Source organism: Corythoichthys intestinalis, chromosome 2 (genome assembly GCF_030265065.1).
Source record: "Corythoichthys intestinalis isolate RoL2023-P3 chromosome 2, ASM3026506v1, whole genome shotgun sequence".
NCBI lineage: Eukaryota > Metazoa > Chordata > Actinopteri > Syngnathiformes > Syngnathidae > Corythoichthys > Corythoichthys intestinalis.
In genome coordinates, this window is record NC_080396.1 from 59,203,765 (window position 1) to 59,225,859 (window position 22,095).

Below are 22,095 nucleotides of genomic sequence, written 5' to 3' on the forward strand. Positions count from 1 at the left end.
TGGATGGATGGATGGATGGATGGATGGATGGATGGATGGATGGAATGTTATTCAATGGTAATGTTACTGTTTTAAGATGTTTTTCTAAAAATAACTGGTTCGTTGTTCCATCATGAAACAGACTTACACAAAAATTTCTGCTTGTTATATTTATAGTGTAATGTATATAAATGTGTGATGTGTTGTATAATGGCATTTGAGTTTGAGTTTATAATTTCAAATGGCAGTAAAAGGGGGGAAAAATATGTATTACATTTAGACCAATTAGTCTTAATCTCAAAAAGTTAATACAGTCAACAGTTCCTTTTGGAGGCAAAGCCTGAGGCTCCCAACTTAATAGTTTCATATCCAAATGACAAGCTTATTACTTACTTATACTTACTTATATATTACACTGATGCAAAGAAACTTAGTTACAATAATTCTCTTTGTGTCTGTCTTTTTCAAGATTGCATTTTGATAAAAGTGATAACACACCCAAGTTTGTGTTATTCCTGTATACTTTATATTTTCTATGGCAGTCTGTTTAGGCAACATACTAGTTCTGCCCTAATTAAGCACCCCCATTAAGAAAAGACCTTTTCCGCAACACCTGAATGCAGCTGCATCAGCTGACTTCCTCCTGAGGAAGGGTGCTGTGTGACCATGATTTTCTTATGCAATTATTACAGATCTCCATTAGAATTAGCAAAAATGCTGTCATCTCTCCTGCAGTCATGAGCAGTCAAAGGTTAATTTGCATAATTCATCAGAATTACAGCTCATTAAGAGTTTGATAAGAAGCAGAGAGATACCTTAAGATGAATGTTTTTTACTGCTTTAATTGAGGACATGTATTTCCATGTAGTGAATTCAATAAAAATATATTGCCTAAGTCATGAAAAGGCTGTCTCTAAATGACTTTCACTGACAAAAAAATGTGACCTGGCATACCAAAATGCTTCGGAAGTCACACAGAGCGATTATACGCAAAGATATTTGACTAGGTGAAAAATTTCAAAACTGACATTTCTTCATTAACATTCCATAAAAACCTCTCTTATCAATGTAAAGTTCCACTATTGAAAGATAAACATAGCCAAATGTACAAAAAATTGTGCTACAACATAATGGCACTAAAATAATAATAATGATAATAATAAGAAGAAGAAGAAGAAGAAGATGTAAAACAAACCAGCTCCACAAAGCATGATAAAGTATGATTTAAAATAACTAAAAAGATTGAAGTGAACTTTTTAGTCATTTTTTTAAAACTTTCAGAAAAGAATGGGTCTCCCTCAGGTTGTCTGGGTGAGCATTCCACAGGCACGGTGCAGCAGCAAATAAGGACAACAAGCAGAAACTCGCACAATAACAGTCCACTGGTAATCCCCAATTTACGTCCATAAGTATAAAAAACACCTTCCCGTTTGCTAATTTTGTACCCATTTTTAATAGGTGTATGTCATTTTAAGATAAAATTTAGTCAATTTTTGGAAAAAGTGTTCTGTGGCCCTTTTGCACAAACACAGACTTTTCTGTGGGTTCTAAAAATAAAAAATAAAAAAAAATAGAAAAAAAGCATTGATTTGTATGATTAAATGACTTTTTGGAAGAAGACAGAAGTTTCTTACAGTCTGAATCAGCTGTCGCCTTGCATTTTTGTTGTTATTGCAGATGCATTGGCAGTGGACTTCACCAGACTGCACTACTGGAATTTGATAATGGACATGCAGATAGCGTCTGGGAAGAATCGGAGAATGACCAATCAATGTGAATGATACTAATAATTCAGGTTTTGTTATTAATAAATCAATAGGTGTTAATGAGGTTCAGTGACACTACTTCAGAATTAATTTTAAAATTACAGTGGTGCCTCGACATACGATCACTTCGCCACACTTCGCCACTCTTTTCGACATTGACATAAAATTTGACTGGCCATTTGTTTCTACATCCGACGACATACTCGAAACACGGCGATTCATGACAGAGGATTTTCTTGTGAGAGAAATCAGCATGGGTTTTAAGACATTTAGTGCAGGTGGTGAAAAAAGTTGAAGCTTACCATTTAAATGAAGATGGAAATGATAGAAGAAAATGAGCGCGGTGTGTGCGTCTGTGAACTGGCTCGACAATACAGTCATAGAATGTCTACAGTTTCGACGGTCTTTATAGGTTAAGGTGACCATTATTATTGTGGTAACATCGCCAAAGAAATCGCCAGCTTCATCAGGTTTTTAATCATTTATTTCCGAACTTGTGCAACACACCTACTGTCCACTGCAGTTGATGCCAACAACATTCATCATCAACAACAAACATTAAAAGAGAAAGTAAAATCTCTAACGCACCTTTCTCACTGTCACGTCAGCCACGCAGTGCGTTCAGGTACAGCACACAAAACACATCCGCCACATTAGAACCTGATTCGTTACATTCTTGCAGGAATTATTATTATTATTATTATTATTCCATTTTTATTTATAATTTCTCTGTTTTGCTATGTGTAATTGCCATTTATAATAGTACCAGCAGTCTTTATTAAGTATTTAGTGTAGGTTTTCAGGCTGTGGAACGAATTAATGAAATTATAATGTATTCTTATGGGAAAGTTCTACTCGACATATGACCATTTCGACTTACGAACAAGATCCTGGAACGAATTAACTTCATACAGTATGTAGATGTACCACTGTATAATGAAATGCATTTAAGTCATTACTACATTGCTGAATAATACAATAAATTGTTCCTCAAAATGGCTTGAATTTTAGTGCCTAATTTGGTGGTAGTCCAGCCCAACTAACATTTTTAATATCAATAAAAATCTTCCCGCTTCCATTTTGCCAGACCGAGCAATTTGAAATCACAATTTCGCACGGATGAAACATCGCATCAAAATCAAAACTTTTTTAATTATGCCAAAACTGCTATTTTAAAAGCAAAACATAATTTGATCTCATTCAGTTTACTCTAGTAAACCTAATCCACTAGTTTTGTAAGGACTCCATATTGCCGACATGCCCCCCCCAAATTCCCACCTCCCGATATAAGACATGTAGGTCAACAACTCCAAGATGAAGGTCTCAATCTTTGTGCATGGAAAAGACAGAGATGACGTGCGACACAAAGTATAAATTACAAAGACGAAAGCTCTGGAAGAATGCTGGTCGTAAAAGTAATACACGGCGCACAAGGAAGTGTTCGTTTTAGAGCAAGGAACATAAAACACACAAGCTCACCAGCACTGTGTAATCGATACCAGGCCCTACATTGCTACTGTATCTTTCCTCCAGAGCGCAAAGCATCATTTTATTTTTGGTGTGTTGTTTTGTTTTGTTTTTTGCATGGGATGTCAAACAGACACAATGGGATTCAGCTGGCTTGCATTAAGCTCACACTTATTGTCAGACTTAATGAGAAATAGGTGAAAAAATAGATACTACTACAAGAAATTGTCTATTTTCTGCATCGAATATACATTACATGAATCAAACACAAAGTGAAACCTGTAAACGTATATACAGGTATATATATATGGTGGAAAACACTCAGGTGACTTGAAGTTCCACTCTGAGACCCCGATATGGCCAAATTTAAAAATTGTCCTGTATGCATGTGTGTTACATCATTGGAAAGCTTAAAATCTCAATTTTCTGGGGGAAGATTTTTTTTTTTAAACAGCAAAACCCTAAATGGAGGTGAGAGCACAGGAGAGCATAATTAAAGACGCCATGATTTTAACGAGATATTATCGCGTACTTACCTCTTTTTGATCCAAAAACTCCACGTAGTATGTATCAAGTGTCAAGACACAGCTGTGATTGGCCACAGCCAGATTTTGGGGGGATTTTAAGGTGAAACATGGTAATATAACAAGGGTCGCGATGCAGAAATTGCTGACATCAAGGAGTGGTCGAGATTTTTATTTTCATATATTTACCCTTTTAAACTTTTTTTTTCAATCTTTCTTCGGATCAATTATCAATAAAATATTGGGGAAAATGCGACAGTAACGAAAAAAATACAGTTAAGCGATAGTTATAAGGTAGATAACCGTGACTTTTTTACAGACGCAATTTTTTTAGTTGTGACGTAATTTGTTTAAAAGCTTAAAATGAAAAAAAAGCTTTTTTTTTTTTTTTTTTTACTAAATATTAGACATCAATTAATGATTGTAAGCTAAAAATGACAGACATTTTGAATAATAAATACGATTACTTACCTTCTTTTTATGGCTATGTTGAAACAAAAGCGGTTGCGCGACATCTGTAAACGGGGGTTTCCAAGGTAAAACGGAAAAATTAAAAATAGTTCGGGGGCTTAACGCGCCACGAATCTGCTATGGCAGCATATAGACATATTGTTCTAGTGCTGCAAGGATTAACCGATTAACTCGAGTATTCGATTACTAAAAAAGATTTGAATTATTTTTTTTTTTTGCTACGAGTATTCGTTTAATTAATGCGGCGTTGTAATGGTTTACTTTGAAAGTGTTTGCATTTAGTTTTATTGATTAAGGAGGACACACTGCCCTTTGGTCTGCCTCATTTCACATGCTTGAATCCAACTGCTCCCTGTTAAGACCAACGTAAGCTAAGTTTTTGTTTGAGCTAATGTTTTTTATGCATTCATAATTTAGTTTATAGGCATATTTAGCCAGTTTTTTGTGGGAATGTGTGTCTGAACCATTTGTTAAGAGCATTGTAAAAAAAATAAATAAAAAAAAAACGTTAGCATTTTAGCGCATTTTACGGACTTTTATGTAAGTTAGTCAATTCTTCTTTTGTTGTAAATAGATCTCTTTTTTTTTTCGAGGCTCAGCTCAGGTATTTTAATTTTTCATGTTCCTTATCCGATTACTCGAACTAACTAGTTCATCGATTAATCGACTACTAAAATAATCGATAGCTGAAGCCCTATATTGTTCTATCAAACACAACAGTTCTTTTAGCTTAAAATACAGCAGTTTATTTTGAAGAGGGGTGCAAGAGCAGAAATTGCTTTTTCAGTCTTGTCTGTGTTTTCCGCCATATACATACACAAAATGTGAACATCTGTCCGTCCATTGAGATTGAGATAATGTAAAATGTCCATCGGCACAAATACACACATATTGAAACATCTGTCGTTCTGTTTACAGTAAAAACCATATAAACTTCTATCATTTCACACAGAGACAATGTAAGCATCTGTTCACATACACACCTGTTATGAATATAGATATGTAAGTCCATAAATGACATACTGTACACATAATGTAAATATAGTGTTTTTTTTCCAATCAAATAAACCCATCATGTCAAGATTTACACACACACACACACACACTATCTGTCCATTACCATGCACATATACTGTCAGTCCCTTCACATGCAGATTTATTGTCAATAGCATGCAATGCTTTTATACATAAACAAATAGGAACGCATCCTTGTGCATGTACATACTCGTCTTGTAATGTATTTCTATTCATGTATACATGAAATTTAGAAATTTGTCAATACCTGTTTGACCATTCACATGGTACACAAATATCTGTTGACATATGTACATAACAAGTACAGTACTGTATTTACATATAGTCTAAAAAAATAAATAAATGAAGATCTGTCTATCCATTTACATACACATAGTATAAGCATTTGTGTCCATGTGCATACGTCCACAATCTGTCTGTCCACTCAAACATAATGGGAACATCTGGTCATGCACAGGAGTCTTGCTTCTCGTCATGCAGAAAACACAACTCCGTAACCCACATGTGCACGCAAAGTACCAACAGCTAGAGCACACTGCTAGCGGCACCTGCCACCATCTCACCTGACTTGATATTTCTCTTCATGATTTTACAGTAAAAAGTCGCTGATGAAGAGGTAGTTTATTATGGGAAATCTCTACGGGTGGAGAGCCTAAAACTGCAAACGCTGCAGCAAAGTGTGCCGCGCTCAGGAGACTGCATTTGATCAAAACATTTGTTGACGCAACCTCGTCGTGGAGAAAAAGATTTAATGCTCGCTAATGATTGCATCACTATGCAACTTCCTGGACCTCGAGCCAAACTTTTGTCCCCCCCAAAACACACTAAAGTTTTTCTCATATTACCATCAAAATAAAGTAACATGACATTTGTGTTTATAAGTCAAAGTTTGTTTGTTTTTTTCATATTTTTTGCCCCTATTCTCAGAGTAAGCATTATACAGTATGCTCTCCAATCAACACTAGACTTCATCAAGCTTTAGGTAACACACCACTAATCTTGGTACTCCAACAGAAGACTGCCAAAATGTAGTGCAAAATATTGCAGATCAGTAGAAATAGGTCACGTTGATCGTTGTTTGTTTATTGGTTGGATAACGCATTAATTGCTTTCCTCCAAACTTTTCAAAAATTAGGAACTAGGCCAAAGTTAGAACCCATTAATTTTGCAGGCTGAATACATTTTGCCTCATTTTTTAAATTACAATTTTAATATGTAATTTCAATTCAATTCATTTTCTTGCAGAGTAATTTTGAGTTGAAAAGGCAAATAGTCAAGATATAGATATAGAATAGAGTGCAATATTTAAGTGCTCGAAAGTCAATTGTTTTAGCTTTACCAGAGATCTGTGTTCTAATGTGTGATTTTTGTAGTCGTGTATGAAAAATGATCTGTTCGGATCAAAAATAATTCCCAATTCCCTCCTTTCACCAAACTAATAAATAAATAAAAGGGCATTTCACTGAACAAATGAATCACATCGTGCTCAAGAGAAGGTTTAAAATCTCTTACAAAAGAAACAAATATGCTTTGTTTGCCTCTCTTTCGAACTCGACCACCTTTTCCCACCTTAAGTAGATCAACAACATCTGTCTTGATGCTGGGATGTTTTCTGAACTAACCACTTAGGAGGAATTTGTGCAAGGCCATTCCCACAAGCTGCTGTCAGTCACGAGCTGGCGCTGCAACACTTAATGCCTTTGTCTGCACCCCAATTCATCTTGTTAACAGCAAATTGGGTTACAGGCACAGCGCTATTGTAAAAATTAAAAACAACAACAGCGAAAGGGATCCTCCCACGAGTCGCACAGTAACATATGGCTCCTTTCACTCAAACATGAACCTTGTGCTATTACGGCACCTTTAAACTGCGTAAAAGAGCAACTAGGCTGATGAAGTCTCACATTGCTGAAGGGCCACAAGGCTTTAAGTGCTGTTTTCCAAAACACTTTTGATCCACTTTTATTGTTCAAATTTGCCCATAAATGAAGATTTTACAAGATTAATTTTTGTCCTGTTGAAACCATTTCCCAAAATATTATAAATTACTGTAATTTTCAGACTAAGTATAAACAGCTGTTTACTCTCCATTCCTCTTATAATGAAGCTGCTTATTGTTTTTTTTTTGTTTGTTTTTTTGTTTCTTTTTTTGGGGGGGTCATGTTCTATCTGCGAAAATATAAAATTTACGTTTTCATTTCATTTGATTTTATTCCACGGCCCAGCGTATCATAAAATATAAAATGTACGTTTTCATTTCATTTCATTTTATTCCGCGGCCCAGTGTGTCATGATGACGTACTTGCCACTTGGGGTGCGTTCAAAGTCTCTAACAACTAGCGCAAGTGTTCCACTGAGTTCCCGTGTGTATCGGCGCACGCTATCAAACACAAATGCATCCTCAGCTTAGTGGCATAGCAATCCAAAAACTACGTTCTTGAGAGAGAAAGCTTTTTTTCAACGTAAATGCCAGCTTGTTGTCCGGAAAAGACTCTTGGTCCCAATATAAAGGAACCATTTAAGGTGAACCATGGATTGTTATACATCTCGGCTTCTTTTACCGCTGACAAAGCTAACCAGCTGCTTCATCAGACTTCATCAAAAACCCTGGGGATTTTGTAGATGAATAGTGTTTTGTCCAATGTTATGTGCTACCACAAATGAAACATTTAAAAGGATCCTTTGTTTGCTACAGGACACTATGCTAGCACTAATTAGCCGTTTTCACCAGCACTCAGAGGACGTTCAGTCTGATGCTTAATGTCATTACAGAAGAACTGTTTAAGAATAAGCGTAGGTGTTTTGACAGATTTAAAGAGGACGGATAGCCACAGTGTGGTACAACAAAGCTGCTATGCTTGCGCTGATAGCTGTTCACCTAGAGTTCATCAAATAGGCTTATTATTCGGATTTTTAAGAGTACTTCATCCGCTACAGGCACAGATGTCAAGGTAAAGTGGATGTTATTATTTATGCTTTCTAAATCAGTCTATGTGTATTTTAAAGGTATGTGTTTCATAGTTTCAGACTGCCTCAGAGAACAAAAATTGTGGTTTCTCCCTTCCCTAACAGGCAGTTGCATATGAATGCGGAGGATGCACACAGCATGTTGATGTTAATTTTGTTAATAAATATATTTTTAATAATCAATGTTTTTGTGCAACATCGCTCTGTGTAAATATTCCAAATTTTATGACATGGACAAGTGTGGCTTATAGTCAGGTGTGGTGTTTATTTGTATTTTTTTGTGTGGGTGTATTTTAATTTGGGCGGTGCGGCTTATAGTCAGGTGCACTCTATCGTGCAGAAATGACTGTAGGTAGCCATTGTTACCTAAAATAGATGCAGTAGCTAAGAATATGCAATATCAAGAGTTAGAGGGGTGGCAGAGAGGTTAGCACGTCTGCCTCACAGTTCTGAGATCAAGGGTACAATCCTGGGCTTCGGCCATCCTGTGTGGAGTTTGTATGTTCTCCCCGCGCCTGCATGGGTTTTCTCCGTTTTCTCCATGGGGGGTTTCCCCCCACATCCCAAAAAAATGCATGGTATGCTGATTGAACACTATAAATTGGCACTATGAGTGTGTGTGTGAATTGTTGTCCGTCTACTTGTGCCCTGCAATTGGCTGGCAACCGATTCAGAGCGTACCCTGCCTACTGTCCATAGTTGGCTGGGATTGGCTCCACCACCCCCGTGACCCAAGTGAGGATAAGCGGCTCTGAAAATGAATGAATGAATGAATGAATGAATGAGAGTTAGAGGTGCAACAATTAATGGATTAATCAACAATCAATTGATTCGCAAATTAATCGACAACTATTTTGATAACCGATTAATCGTTTAGGACCTTCTTCAACTTAAACTTGAATAAAGTCTTGAAATTATAACAAATATAACTTCTCAGTTGTGAATATTATCAGATTTCAAGTCAACGTAGGACATGAACAAAAATCTTCTTTCACTTTGGAAAAAAACAATTCACATTTTTGCCAATTTTCTGACATCTTACTGTCTAAACTAGCGTCTAAATAAGGCTGCAACAACTAATTGCTTTAATCGATCAATAAATTGCCAAAAAATTTGATAACCGAGACTGTTCAAGGGACTAGTCATCCATTTTGTCCTCATTGCTACTTACAACATGCCAAAAACAACTTCAAGGTAAATTGTGAAGGTAATTGAAAGAAGTGACATTTATCCGATTAATTGATTATTGCTTGATTAATCGTCAGATCATTCGATTATGAAAATAATTGTTAGTTGCAGCCCTATCGAAAATGAAACTGTTCACCAAACCACCTAATCAGAATGTTGTTAGTTAGGTTGCTCCTCATCACTTTGAGGAAACCAACTCAACCCCACGTGTAAGCACTGTACAATAGGAAACTCGGAAGATACAAAGGGAAAGAAAGTGAACACTCTAATTGTTTCTCTTCCTTAACCTGCCACTAAAAACATACGTGCAATCGAGCAATTAAAGGAGAGCAGAGTGGGTAAACATCACAACAAGAAAAATATCAAGGCTATAAATATTTGGATAAATTTAACGAATAAAAAGTGACATCACAATACGTGAAACTCAAGTGCCCAATTTTCTTTATTTTCTCATATTGATGGTTTTCTTCATTCAAAGTATGATGTTTGATGTATTAGAAGATAAACATTTAATTGTGGTATGTTCCTTGGTTAACCAATAAAAGCATTCATCCTCTTGAAAAAGTGCTATTTAACTTCATGTTTTGCCATTCTCAGTTGAAGCCTATACAGAAATACGAAGCAAAGAGAAATACACTTAAGTATTTAATCAAACTACATTAAGTCTGCTAGTTGAGTGCAACCCAAATTAATGACACTATACATGACGACACTAACGTCAATGTAGCTGTATTGCATTTTTTAGACTATAGTGTTGGTCACACTTTTTATACAGTTGGGCTGGTCATCTGGACAATACTTGGGTGTGAATTATGTATTAAAATCAATCATTTCGCACATTCTTAAATGTTATTTCACACAACTTGACCAAAGTGTAAATATGAGCAATAGCCTGTCTTGAAAGGGTACTCGAGGTTTTGGTACTATTACTGGTATCTGCTACTTTATTTCAGCATGCATTTTGCACAACACATACATACACCAAGGATGGAGGCTTCAATGGATTTAGTGATTTAAGGTGATTTCAAGAATTTGGTAAACCTGTTTAGCGGTACCTTTATTTTTTGTTAAAGTGATCCTCTAGTTTTAAGACAAGTAATTCTTAAAAGTTACATCTTAGTATGAGTTATAATAATTTGACATTAAATCCCTCTTAATGTTTTCGTTTTAATAAAATTTGTAAAATTATTTTAACTGATTGTTCGCCATGGTTGTTGACGTCGCAGTGCTGTGACGTCACAAATCCCGCTGCCGGACTTCAGCGTGTCATTCATTTGCAACATCTCGTCAGTTCGTCCCTTCCAATTTGAACCAGAGCGGAAAAGTGAAGAGCAGGACAGCACTGTCGGTCGTTCACAAGACGAGCAGCAAAGGCGAAATGCAGAGCAAGAAATACCTGATGAGGCAAGAGTTGGGCTAAACTTCTGGTGTACTTGCGGCAAGTGCATCTCGATGACAACGGAGCGAGAGAGCGTATGTTGTCGAGAACTCAGGTTTTTGTCAGCAGATCTTCAAGGTGAGTTATTGCGTCATCAAACTCATTCCAATATAATTGTGTAGATTGTTAGCATCCAGAGCTGTCGTATGCTTTACATACAGTACAGGCCAAAACACATTGGCATTCGTGCCTTTTTATTTTCTTGACCATTGACATTATAAACTCTCACTGAAGGCAATAAAACTATGAATGTGTGGCGAGCTAGGGAAGGATGCGGAGTATCAAACCACGGAGCTAATCCGCGTTGTTTTATTGACATTTAGGCTGCAAGAAATAGCAATGTCTGTCTGGCATGCGACCCGCGGAAGGTAACAGTTATTTCCAGCTGTTCCCTTCACAAAGTACCCCCCCCCAACCACACAACGTGCCAACATAATTTCCGCCGGTGAATTCTGTTATAACTTGCTACAAATGCACACGTGTGTATTGTGTACTTAGAAAAAAGGTGAAATAACTAAAAACGTGTGATATTCTAGTATCTTCAAAGTAGCCACCCTTTTCTCTGATTACTGTTTGGCACTCTTGCCATTCTCGCGATGAGCTTTCAGAGGGAGTCCCCTAAAATGGATTTTGACTTCACATGTATGCCATTCCGGCGATGAGAATTTATTGCTTTATCAATGGGGTTGGGACATTTGTGTTGCATTGAATGAATTGCATTGGACGTGCTTTGATCAGTTTGAGTGGCAGCATCACTCATATTAGCTGAATACTGAACACACACTGCCTGATGAACTGACAGTAGAGGTGAATTATTAGCTTCCTCTGTGACTAGCGGTACGCCCGAAGGTTCGCCTCCCGCTGTAGCGACAGGAGCGGCTTGGGTGCTTAAGAGGGCGGCCAGAGTGTCTCGTCCGTCTCGCTTCATTGCGCGCATTTCACTCGATATCCGAGCAGGCTGAGGCTTCTTGTGCGGGAAAATAGTTGCAACAGCATTTGGTTTTAGTCTGCGCTTATATCTAGCCGCTCCGGTGAGATCTTTCATTAGTTGTCATCTACTAAAATCCTCAAACGCGGTAGGAGAAAAATGGCGACAACAAAGCCTTGGTTGTTTGGGAAGATTTGCTTGTCTACAGGCATTTTCCCAAACCTTTCTCCTCTTCTTGTCAACAGGAAATTTGTGGAGACTCGCATCACTCTCCTTGTTGCTATTTGACTCGAAATTGCATCCATAAGCAGCACATCGTGGCATTTTACTTCGCGAGTTAAGCCAGTAATACACAGTTGTTGTACACACGCTACACGATTGGAAAAATATCATCTACGTCATCACTCCGCGCCCGCAGAACATGCAGAACATGGCGCCAACTATCGGTCAAAATATGCACTAAATGAATGTTATAAAATATTTCCATTGATTTAACATTTTATGTGTTTCTAACGACATATTTTAATACAAGAGAACAATTGTGATTTATTAGAGCCTACATGTCTTTAAAATCGAGGATCACTTTAAAATTATTTCATTTTTTTCTTCATGATGGTCGAGTGGTTAGCACGTCCGCCTTACAGTTCTGAGATTAATCCCAGTCTCTGGCCTTCCTTTGTGGAGTTTGCATGTTCCCCCTTTGCCTGCATGGGCTTTCCCTGGGTACTCCCAAAAGCACGCACGGTAGGCTCATTGAACACTCCAAATCATACCTAGGTATGAGTGTGTGTGTGAACAGTTGTTTGTCTACTTGTGCACTGTGACTGGCTGGCATCCAATTCAGGGTGTACTCTGCCTACTGCCATACAGTGCTGGCCAAAAGTATTAGCACCCGTGCAATTCTGTCAGATAATGCTCAATTTCTCCCAGATAATGACGGCAATTACAAGTGCTTTGGTACTAATATCTTCATTTATTTTGCTTGAATTGAATAAACACAAAAGAGAATGGGAAAAAAATGTCCAATGTTTTTGGCTTTCTCAGGTGAGTTTTGGAAAACTCCAGCCTGGCTTTTTTATGTCTTTGGGTCAGAAGTGGGGTCGTCCTGGGTATCCTACCATAGAGTCCCTTTTCATTCAGACGCCGGCAGATAGTACAGGTTGACACTGTTGTACACTCGGACTGCTGGACAGCTTGAACTTGTTTGGATGTTAGTCGAGGTTCTTAATCTACCATCCGCACAATCTTTCGTTGAAATCTCTCAATTTTTCATTTCTGTCCACATGTAGGGAGGTTAGCCACAGTGCCATGGGCTTTACACTTATTGATGACACTGTGCACGGTAGACACGGAGACATTCAGGTCTTTGGAGATGGACTTGTAGCCTTGAGATTGCTCATTCAGCCTCACAATTTTGCGTCTCAAGTCCTCAGACAGCTCTTTGGTATTCTTTTTTCTCCATGCTCAATGTGATACACACAAGGACACAGGACAGAGGTCAACTTTAATCCATTTTAACTGGCTGCACGTGTGATTTAGTTATCGCCACCACTTGTTATGTGCCACAGGTAAGTAACAGGTCCTGTTAATTACACAAATTAGAGAAGCATCACATGATTTTTCAAAGGGTGCCAATACTTTTGTCCGGTCCATTTTTGGAGCTTTGTGTAAAATGATAATGATTTTTTTTTTTTTTTTTTTCATTCTCTTTTGTGTTTTTTCATTGCAAGCAAAATAAATGAAGACATTACTACCAAATCATTTGTAAATGCAATCATTTTCTTGGAGAAATTGAGCATTATCTGACAGAATTGCAGGCACGCCAATACTTTTGACCAGCACTGTAGGTAGCTCCAGCTCCCCCCCCCCCCCCCCCAAACCCTTGTGCGGATGAACTGCATGGAAAATTAATTAATTTGACCTGCCTACAATGCAGTAGTATCTAAGCGTTGGTCTAGGTTTTTGTAAAATAACCCCCAAAGCCCAAACAGACTGATAAGGGGAAAGTCACATAGATGCATATGCTACATATACCTCTAAATACAGTTGTACAGGTGTGCCAATACATTGATTTGATGTACTGCGATGCAACACGTGCTGATTTGATAACGATTCATGAATGTTCAGAGACACAATTACAAAGCACATAATGTATGACTCTACGGTATATGAAACAATTCGGAGTCAGATAAATACATAAAGTGCGTCTGCATGTATGGAAATTGAATTCAGAATTGTTAGGTCTTATCGGAGAGAGACTATATGAGCTCAACTGCTTCTATTCTTATGTTTTGGATTTTTTTTTTTAATAGTGCTCTCATTTAGGATATCAGTACATTGTGCAGGTGTGCTTAATGTAGTGTCCAGTGGGTTTATTTATGATCTGACATTTTCATATGCACCTATTAATAAATACTACAACTCCCAGAGGAACATCTTGACTGCTTAAGAAAAGAAATGCAACAAAAAGGACAGTGTCTGTTTAAGAGCCCCGCATCAACAATGAACACACTTAAAAATATATTCCTTTGCATCTTGTGTATGCTTATTTCCATCCTCCTTTCTCCTTGTTCCCGCTGCACACATCATTAAACATATTATTATAACATGACTGTCAGCCGCCGTCTCCGCTCGCTCCATTCTTGCTCTGCCAGGTAATCAATTTGTCGTCACTCTCTGTAACCTCAGTAAAGTCATCAAGTGAAATGAGTTACAGCTGCAAAGAGCCTTCAAGAATACTAGAGGAGGAGGGGTGCAGAAAAACGAGAAAAATGACAACGAGGGCCGGGAATATTCCACTGCTTCACGGCACCGTCGCAGGTCTTGAAGATGAAATATTAATGCACAATTTGTTTATCTGCGGGCCCACATCTCACAAGAGCAAAGCTGTTAATTTTCAAGCAGAGAGGGTTGGGAAAGGGGGGGCTTGCAGACAAGGGATCAGTCAGTCATGAACTCTTCACAGCCATTAGCGGGCCGACATTTTGATGAAGTATTCCTAATGTAGTGGATAGGAAAGAATGAAAACACTCTGCCTGCCAACTTTTGATTGACCATTAAGCCACTGATGAATGTGCCTGTCAGCCAGAAGACAATTACCTCAACAATGAAGAAACTCTTCTGGAGGGCTTATTTGTACGCTTGCAGAGGCCCGACACATTTAGGGAGCGTGTAAAAGGATCACTTAGGCACCGTCTAAAAAGTTTGCCCAACCCCCTTCCAAATAATAATAATAATTTTTTTTTTTTTTTTTTTTTTTTTTTTTGAAGAGGTTGAAATGTGGGAAAAATACTGTCCCTATGGACCAGGGTGACCATATTTTGAAACTCAAAAAATAGGAGGCCAAAGGAATCGAGTGGTGTGTATGCTGAGGGGCTAATTAGAGAAATTGACTTAACACTGCCAAAATAAACAGAAATTAACATTAACGTTTGTTTTTTTGTCTCATAATACCCTATATTGACACTTTTTCTGGGGACGTTGGCAACAAAAAAGAAATTGCAATTATTAAAATGAGGTTGAATCTATTTTTCCACTTTTTAGATCTAAATCTCATTCTAAATATTTTATGTAGTCACAGTTGCTGCTTTCTTGGCTAAGACTTTGAGACTGACAGAGACTTGAGGCTAAAAACAATGAAGAACACATACACAATATATATACACACAAGTATAGTCCATACTGTACATATATAATAAAAACCTTCATGTACATAAATAACAAAATCATAATACCGTAAGTTCACTAAATCCGCAGCTGCAATGTCACTTCTATATGGTCGTTGTCATAACACTTACAATAATGATTGACACGTCACCAATTACTGGCGCTGCTTTAATGATTGACATGCGCGAATGGCAGTTAAATGTATAAACAATGAAGCTTGACTGGAGATCAAACTACAGAAGAGAATGTGCTCAGTGGTTTGATCACAGATATATTTTGAAGAACTTGTTTGAAATTGTTTGAAGGAATGGGGAAAACAACAATTACAAAAGGAATTCATGGATAAATATTTTGTATAATCCAAAAATGTGAATAAATTGGAAAACTGGCCATCCTCATATCTCAGCAGGTGCTTTCGTGTGAGTGTGTGTGTAGGTGTGTTTTTGAGAACTCAGTATCTTCCTCACGTAGAAATGCAGCGCTATTATTGGCGGAGAAAATAATCGCCATCTGCTCACAGCATCCGCAGCCATAATAAAGACTGATAACTTCACACGGCTTCAAATGCTAGAAAGAGGGGGGGGGGAAACAGGGTATCCTCTGACAATAGCGACAAGACGGCCTAAAGGGTGAGGTGATGGGGGCGGAGATCGCTGAATATGGCACCCTTTGGAAAACAAGCTTAGAATCCCCACAGGCTAAAATCCATTATTTATTTATTATTATTACAGATACACATTACAGCCCCTAAAATGTGTTTCTGTCCGGTAGATAACGAAGAGTTCACAGAGAGTTCACAACATGCAGCCAAGGAATGACTTACTTATTATTTGCTACTAGTTCACATTGAGGCAAGGAAGTGTGGATCATTGAAGGTGTACAAGTTGATGATGATCCAAATTTGGATACTTTTTTAATGCTTTAAAGGAGCTGGTTATCTTTAATAGTTACATTTTGTTTCATGTTTTTCCCAAGTGCAAGTCTAAAACTGCAATCATGAACATTCATTCATTCATCATCCATATCGCTTATTCTCACAAGGGTCACTGGAGTGCTGTAACATATCCTAGGTGATTATGGGCAGGAGGCAGGGTATGCCCCAAACTGGTTACCAGCCAACCAAAGGACATAAAGAGACAACCAACAATGAACATATATACAATGTCGACCTAATAATTGAACAATATTTACTTTTTAAATATTGTATGTCGTTCTATTTAGCATCCAGAGCTTGCCTGGTGACCAGTCCAGGGTGCACCCCTCCACTTATTGGGAAAGACTCCAGCTCATCCGTGACCCCATTAAGGACAAGTGCTGTATAGCATGAGGGAAGGTTATGTTGTCAGGTGTACCTAATCCAACGCACTCTGTGTTATATAACTTTTAAAAAACTTATTACGTGAAAAAAATAAAAAGAATGAAGAAATAAACGTTCTGAAAGACCGTTCTGTATGAAAACAAGCCCAAAAAGTTTGTTGGGAGTGAGGAAAGGCGTGCTAGAGGAGGGAGTGCATGTGCAGAGGTGAGGCGGTGACCATGGTAACAAAGGCAAAACAAGCCTAACAATGTCCCTAATAAAGAAAAAGACAACGAGAGTTGAAAGAGGCGTCTTCTTACCCGCAGCCCGTCGAGGCGCCTGCTGCTTCCTGCGTGGCATGGTGCCGCCGGGTGGCCGTTCGCGCGCGTGCCCAGGTGCAACCACAATGCGGGCCCACGCTCGTGCGTGCGCATAGAGTGCACACGCGCGTGGAGTGCGTGGTTTCTTTTTTCGTTGTTGTTTTTTTCCTGATGTCGCTGGTGGTTCTCAAGGCGGCAGCCGGACAGAATCCAGTTCGCTATGTGGCGCGAAGCAGATAAAAATAAAATAGTCAGACAAAAAAAGGAATCAATTAAAAAAAAAAAAAAAAAATCTGCGCTTCTTCCGTCTTCTACGCGGGACGGGTTGCCCTCCTCCTCTTGTCCATCTGATCGCTGTTCCCCGCGTGTGTGCGAGTCCACTTCTCCCTCCGTGGACTCTGCGCGTGGTAGGGTTCAAGAAAATGGCATGAAGATGGAAAGGGAAAACAATTTTCTTGTTTATATTTTTTTGCGTGGACTGCTGGGTGCCGGGGGGACGGGCAGAGAACAGAGGCGATGTCAGCGCACAGACATCCACGCGAGAAACTGAACATTGAAAACTCCTCCCTCCCTCATTCCCTCCTTCCACCAGGCCGGACCTGACGACGACGACGATGATGATGGCAGCGAGACATTTATGAGAAGATAAGCAGCAGTTTATTAAAGGAACAGAGACTGCCACTCTCTGCCATTTAAAGGTCTATAATGTAATTGTTGGTTTTAAATTTTAGTTTAACATAACTTTTTTTTTCATTATTATATTATGATTTTTATTATTATTATTATTATTATTATTACACATTTTTACAGTCTAATTATGCTTCATGTACCTATTCTGATTCTTACGCCTTAGGGAAATTCAACGTCCACTCAACTATACTGTATATGCAATTTTTGTGGTGCACAGAATGGAACCAAATCACACATGGAGGCACATAAAGGGAGATGAAAGAGTCAGAAGGGCGAGCTAACAGTACTTTTCCCTCTTGAGCTAGTGTTCAAGGACACCTTAATAGTGACCAGCAAGCAGACTAGACTCTAACCTAGTTAGCATATATATATATTTTTTTAATAGATGTTGTCTACAGCAACTCAGCAGAACTCAAATTGTGAACCCTTCCAAAGCCCATTTTCTTTCAGGGGAGTGGTTTCCAAACTATTGTCCTAATTTAAATAAAACATTCAGGCTGCAGTACAGTAGAGTCAAACATAAAACAAGTACAGTGTGTTTAATGGTCTCATGCTTGCATGGGTGTTCTCTCTGACTTGCTCCCCAAATGTTTCAATAACATGCATTTTAGGTTAAGCCCCAGGCCATTTGCATGGAGACGCACCGAGAATTCAACACATTTCATGTTTGCATTTACATGGTTCCGTCTCAATTTGAACGATGTCACAATTCCGTGTAAAAATGATGTAGTATTCATGCCAGACCCTAGAGGGCAGTGCAGTTTTACAAGGCGACAGCCAATTATGCACTTCCATGACCACAACCGCTTCGGCCTAGAAGACAACATACCCGCCCACTCGAAACAATGGCGTACCTGCGGTTTTTTTGTTTGCTTCAAGAGGAACAAAAATGCAAACATTAAATGTTTAAATTAAAAATATTCTAAAAACAGTCAATTAAAGCAGACCTTCTGCCATGTTTGCTGTTTGAATGTTTAGTCGCAGAGACTGCGCATGCCCAAAGTGACGAGTGCAATTGCTGGCGTCATCAGAGCGAGTATGTTCCATTTATATGGTTGCGAAGCAAGTCCAGCAATTGAATTGTTCCACTTTGAAAGCCGGAATCAAACGGCCGTTTACATGGTGACTCTCCGAGAATAAGAAAACTTTCAAATTTGAATTTGAATTTGCGTCTCCATTTGAACAATGTCGCAATTCCGCATGAAAACGATATAGTATTCATGCCAGGCCCTAGGGGGCAGTGCAGATTTACAGGGCGACAGAGAATGATGCACTTTGACCCCACCAAGCTCCCTCAGCCCGGAAAAAATATGCCCGCCCACTCGAAGCAATGGCATTTTTCTTTTGTTCAAAAAGGCACAAAAATGGAAACATTCAACATATTTAATTTAAAATTATTATTAAAACAGTAAATTAAAGCCAACATTCCACCATATTTGCTGTTTTTAATGTTTAGTAGCACCGCTGCACACAGCCAATGTGACGTGTACAAGTGCTGACGTTAACTGCGCGGTCTCGCGCCGCGGGAGTCTTTGATATGCATGCCGAGGAAGCCCCCCCTCAATCCCCGGCAATCGGATTCTTCCACTTTGGAGGCAGGATTCAGAATTTTTCGTCTTTGCCTTCCGTCTTCGCCGACACCATATGCACGCAAGGCGAGTCGGCTACTCAGTCATTGCGTCTTTGTGTCGCAGAGTCGCCATGTAAACTGCCCCAAAAGTGTGCATCTTCGCGTTCCGTTTTCACGTCACCGTGTAAAGGCGAGGCTATTCTGCAACACAATCGTTGGGTCTTGGTGTCACAGCGTTCCCATTTAAACTGTCCCTCAATTGCCCAAATGTATCTGTAAGCTTGTTTGTCAATATGTGCCTTTCAATTGACTGGTAACTATGATTGAGAATTTTTGGCATTTGGCCAATTCCATCTGTGTCTAGATCAGGGCTAGGCAAACTATTCCACAAAGTGGGTGTGGGTTTTTGTTCCAACCCACCTTTTCACCAATCTGGTGTCTTAAAAGTGCAATCAATTGATTCAGTATAATATAGACAGGTTTTCGAGGTACTTCTCCTTTACTTCCGCATTTCGGCTCGCGACTTCAATTTTACACGTTCTCCATCCAAAACAACAGTGAAGCTGGAGTGGCATTAGTCAACAAAATCCCTAAAAAAAGACAATTTGGAAATGCTGCATCGATCTGCCATCATAAAGACATGGGAGGACAACATGAAGAAATGGCTAAGAGTCGTCCCAACCAAAATAGTTTTGTATTTTAATGATTTAAAGCCAGTGGATGGAAATGCAATCAGTGACCTCAAAATCTCCAAAGCATCCAGTTGAATGTGTCCTAATACATTAATATGGGGATTTTGTGTTCTTGAAGGCAGAACCAAGACAGTGCTAAGCACAAAGCAATAACAGGTACAATTATGTTCAATTTGACTACAATTCTGTTTGTTGCGTCACAGCAGAGACATTATTAGCTGTGCATTAACTTCGACGATAAAGAAATGGAAAACAAACTCATCTACAACAAGTCTTACACAGGCTTTTTACCCTAAATGCATAAATTCAAGTGTTACACGTTTTTTTGTTCGTTTGTATACAGGTGGAAGACGCTGTTAGGCAAGGGAAGACTACTTGATGTGCCTCACAACAACACTGATGTTGATGGACAAATATCAAGACTACGTGCATTCTACCTTGATGACGGAAGGCTCGCTTTATGCTCCACCTTCGTTGATATTTTTCCAATTATTTTATTAATTGTGATTTATTGACCTGTTTTGCACATGCACCAATTATTATACATAAATCAAAATATGGAATCTTGTTTTCAAAAAGCTTTATTGCGATCACTATCTGCAATAAAAAAAGATTGACATACTATTTTTGTTTGTACATGTGCGATGAGCTCGTAATATCAAAACTATAATCTAACCAGATGAAAATGACCTTATATTTCCTCATAACAACATAATCTGTGTCAGCCCTTCTGTATTCGGAAATTGTCATATTATTTGTAATTCGCCTCATTTTGGTCACTCAAGTGGCCTGCGTATCAATCTACACCCCATGTTATCACAGGCTGCACAGATTGTTAGAATTTTGTTCACGAACAACCAAGGAAGTGATAAAAACAAACATGCAATCTTTTAGGTGGATCCTTTAGGGTTAAAACTGCGAGCCAAATCTGGTTTCGATTTAAGGCGTAGGGCAAGGTAGATCCACACTGGCGCTTTCAAGCTGGACGTTGTTCAAAACATTCCACTTCCAAGCATATATACCAGTATAGGTGCTTCCAGGAGTTCCCACGACCACGCAAAGCACAGAAAATCCCGGAGTCTCATCTATGTCGTGCTGAATCCATTTTTGGAGATTTCTTGGGTTCCTCTGGTTTGGTTTGGCAGTTTAAAACATTGTCCTCTTCAACCGCAATTCATGGTGTTCTGTCTAAACCGGAAGTCCGTAGCAGAAAATGTCAAAGATGGCGATTGCCCACTTTTCGCTCAGGAAACATGTCTTTACGAGAAACAAAGTGATGCAATTCAATACCACATAGAAAATAGCAAAAAGATTTGTTTTCAAATCTAGACAATTTTTTTCCTAAACTATTTCCCAGCGGGTAAAAGGCACTTTATTGTTTCTACATGGACCTGTAGGAAACAACAAAATCTTAAGTAAAGAATGGCACTGACATTTAAAACAAAAAACATTTTTTAAAAATTGAATGGCATTTTTTGAATGTGATCAAATGTTGCCCATGCAGTTTCAAAATAAAAGCCCAATAAATAATTTGTAGTATGAATTGGTATTTCGTAAAGCTTTTTTTTAAAGTTGATTCACAGCTGCATTTCTGCACGCCGCTACTTCCTTACAGCTACTTGCTAACAGCTGTTATGTAAGCGCTCATGGTGTTTTAAAATAGAAAACACTATTATGTGAACACTCACAGTGGTTTCAAAAAAAAAAAACAAAAAAAAAAAGCCTCGTGAAGCCACAGATAACCAATTGATTGCTAGCCTTGTGATTTCCGATGCACAGTGCTACAATCAATGTTTTTATGGATTACCGGCGAATTGGGTATCAACTGAGGAGCTTGTTATCCATATATTCGATACGGATGTCACATTTTTGTCACAAATCTACAAGTAACCAATCAATAAGTTGGGAAAGGCTCCAGTTATAGGTGTGTAAACTTTTAAAGCTCGCTACACATTAACAATACGTCAAAATGTGGGTACATATCTCCAGTCTTATCAGCAAATGTCCAGTTTGTAATTATCCTTACTAAGCAATTGTCCTTTAGTGTGTGTTTTACAAGCAGGACTTTTTTCTTCTCCAAATTTCTTGGAAAACGCC

General features: G+C 38.5%; 1 protein-coding gene across 2 annotated transcripts in view; it reads right to left on the reverse strand.

The window, feature by feature from the left end:
* LOC130912203 (teashirt homolog 2) overlaps nucleotides 1–17,646 on the reverse strand; it is an 82,578-nt gene extending 64,932 nt beyond the window's left edge. The window contains exon 1 of one of the 2 annotated variants that reach the window (XM_057830104.1): nucleotides 17,047–17,646. In XM_057830104.1, the coding sequence (XP_057686087.1) occupies nucleotides 17,047–17,160 (114 nt within the window). In that variant the 5' untranslated portion in view covers nucleotides 17,161–17,646. The remainder of the gene's footprint in view (nucleotides 1–17,046) is intronic. The other variant, XM_057830105.1, reaches the window with a different exon arrangement.
* Nucleotides 17,647–22,095: the final 4,449 nt, after the last annotated feature.